General features: G+C 67.8%; 1 protein-coding gene across 1 annotated transcript; it reads right to left on the minus strand.

Moving 5' to 3' along the window:
• On the minus strand, positions 614-1,497 carry TBX21 (T-box 21). Its single transcript, XM_021378251.1, has 3 exons — positions 1,384-1,497; positions 1,144-1,302; positions 614-696 (listed from the first exon to the last, which is right to left on the minus strand). The coding sequence occupies exons 1-3, from the start codon at positions 1,453-1,455 to the stop codon at positions 631-633; spliced, it is 297 nt and encodes a 98-aa protein (XP_021233926.1). The 5' UTR covers positions 1,456-1,497; the 3' UTR covers positions 614-630.

Below are 1,503 nucleotides of genomic sequence, written 5' to 3' on the forward strand. Positions count from 1 at the left end.
GGGGGGGGGTCACCTTGCACCCTTGCACCTTGCCCTCTCCCTGCGCTGCTTCCTGCGCTGCTGCCCAGCCGGCGCAGGTGGGGGCACGGGGGTGTGCAGAGCAGGGCTCGTCCCCCTCCCTCCCTCCCTCCCCCACAGTTTCCTCGAAGTGCCAGCATTTCTCATAAAGCAAAGGCTGGCTCTTCTCCGAAAGGGCCCCCAAAGCCCAGCGCTGCCCCACGGCCAGAGGGGGAGACAGGCACGGGGAACCCAGCCCCCCAGCGCGGCGGGACCCCATCCCGGCCAACAGCACGGGACCGGGTTGGGGGGGGGGGGAAGGATGCTCTCAGGTGCCGGGAGCGGGGCACGTCGGGGCTGAACGCAGCCCCGGCAGGAAGCGCCGCTCGGGCAGCGGAGAGGAGCAATGGAAAGAGCGCGCACCGGGCGCTGCTGACTCAAAATTGCCTTTGCGAGAGAGAGAGGAAAAGAAAAAGAAAGCAGCGCGAGGCGCGGGGCCGCACACGTGTTCCCCCCCCCCCCCCAAAAAAAAAAAAAAAAACCCCCCAGAGGTGGGGGGGGGGGGGGGGGGGGGGGGGGGGGGGGCCCCCCGCAAAGGGGTGGGGGGGGGAGGGGGGGGGGGGGGGGGGGTACTCACGAGTCAAAGTTGTCCCGGAAGCCTTTGGCGAAGGGGTTGTGGTCGATCTTCAGCTGAGTGATCTGGGGAGGGGGATGAGGGAGATAGCGGGGGCTGGGGCTGCTGCCTGCCCCCTCCCGGCGCAGCGCCTGCATCCCTCCCCAGCATCAGCCCCTGCCCTCACACCATGGGGTTTGGATGGGGGGGGAGAGCTGGGGAGCAGGGGATGCTGAGGTGATGGATGGGATGCTGGGGGGGGCATCGAGAGCCATACAGGGACGCTGAGGGCACACAGGGGAGGTGCTGCAAATATGGGTGTTACAAGGTGGAGGGGGCTGCCACCCGGGTCTCCATGATGCTTAGACCCCTGGGGTGATGCTGGGGTTCACCACCGGGGTCCCAACTCCCAACTCCCAATGCGGGAGGGGTCCCCGGGAGGACGAGCAGGTGCTGGGAGCTGATTGGGGAGGAGGAGGGATTGGGGGTGACCCCGTGCTGAGGACCTGGGTTGGGGGGGGTCCCGTACTCACGTCGGCGTTCTGGTAGGCAGTGACGGCGATGAACTGCGTCTCGGGGAAGGCGAAGGTGTGGGTGTGTGGGGAGGGGTACCCCGCCTCGCCCTCGCCCTCCTTCACCTCCGTCACGTGCAGCCGTGGCTGGTACTTGTGCAGCGACTGCAGCACGATCATCTGCGGGCAGCGGGCTCTCAGGGCGGCAGAGCACCGTGGGGTCCTGGGGGTGTGGGGTGGGAGGGGGGGGGGAGTCCTTACCTGCCCGACGTTGTTGGACGCGCCCTTGTTGTTGGTGAGCTTCAGCTTCCCGAAGGAAACCTCCTGGCGCATCCAATGTGCGCCGGTGTTGGGCGAGTCGGGGTGCAGGTAGAGACGGTT

This window comes from Numida meleagris, chromosome 26 (assembly GCF_002078875.1).
Source record: "Numida meleagris isolate 19003 breed g44 Domestic line chromosome 26, NumMel1.0, whole genome shotgun sequence".
NCBI classification, from domain to species: domain Eukaryota; kingdom Metazoa; phylum Chordata; class Aves; order Galliformes; family Numididae; genus Numida; species Numida meleagris.